The following is a 324-nucleotide window of genomic DNA, read 5'->3' as shown; positions in this document are numbered from 1 at the left end:
TGTGAACCGACCCCAAAGAAAAAGACGCAAGGCTAGGGGGGCCCCCACCAGGGGCCCCGGCAGACCCAGGCGGCCACGGGTAGCTGCAGCAGCAGAGGAGACAGATCAGCGAGCTGCAGATACACCCGAAAAGGAGACAACCACGCAGATGATAGCTGCCTATACACCCCAGAAGGAGACACACCAAACACAAACCGTACAAACAACAACAGCAAGAAGGGCCAGGAAGCATCCCCGTTCTCTCAATATGCAGGAACCTGCTGCTGCTGCTGCTGCTGCTACTGCTGCTGCTGCTGCTTCTGCTGCTGCTGCTGCACCTCAAGG

General features: G+C 58.3%; 1 protein-coding gene across 1 annotated transcript in view; it reads left to right on the top strand.

Annotated features, from left to right (window-relative positions):
• Window positions 1-36, top strand: part of EMH_0013630 (uncharacterized protein) — a gene marked incomplete at both ends in the record, with an annotated part of 1,734 nt that extends 1,698 nt beyond the window's left edge. Inside the window, one exon of the mRNA XM_013499885.1 lies at window positions 3-36. Coding sequence (XP_013355339.1) covers window positions 3-36 — 34 coding nt within the window. The remainder of the gene's footprint in view (window positions 1-2) is intronic.
• Between the last annotated feature and the right edge of the window lie 288 nt (window positions 37-324).

Source organism: Eimeria mitis, genomic scaffold (genome assembly GCF_000499745.2).
Source record: "Eimeria mitis Houghton genomic scaffold, Emh_scaff479, whole genome shotgun sequence".
Taxonomy (NCBI): Eukaryota; Apicomplexa; class Conoidasida; order Eucoccidiorida; family Eimeriidae; genus Eimeria; species Eimeria mitis.
Note: the sequence above shows the minus strand (reverse complement) of the source record. Positions and strands in the feature narration are given on the sequence as shown.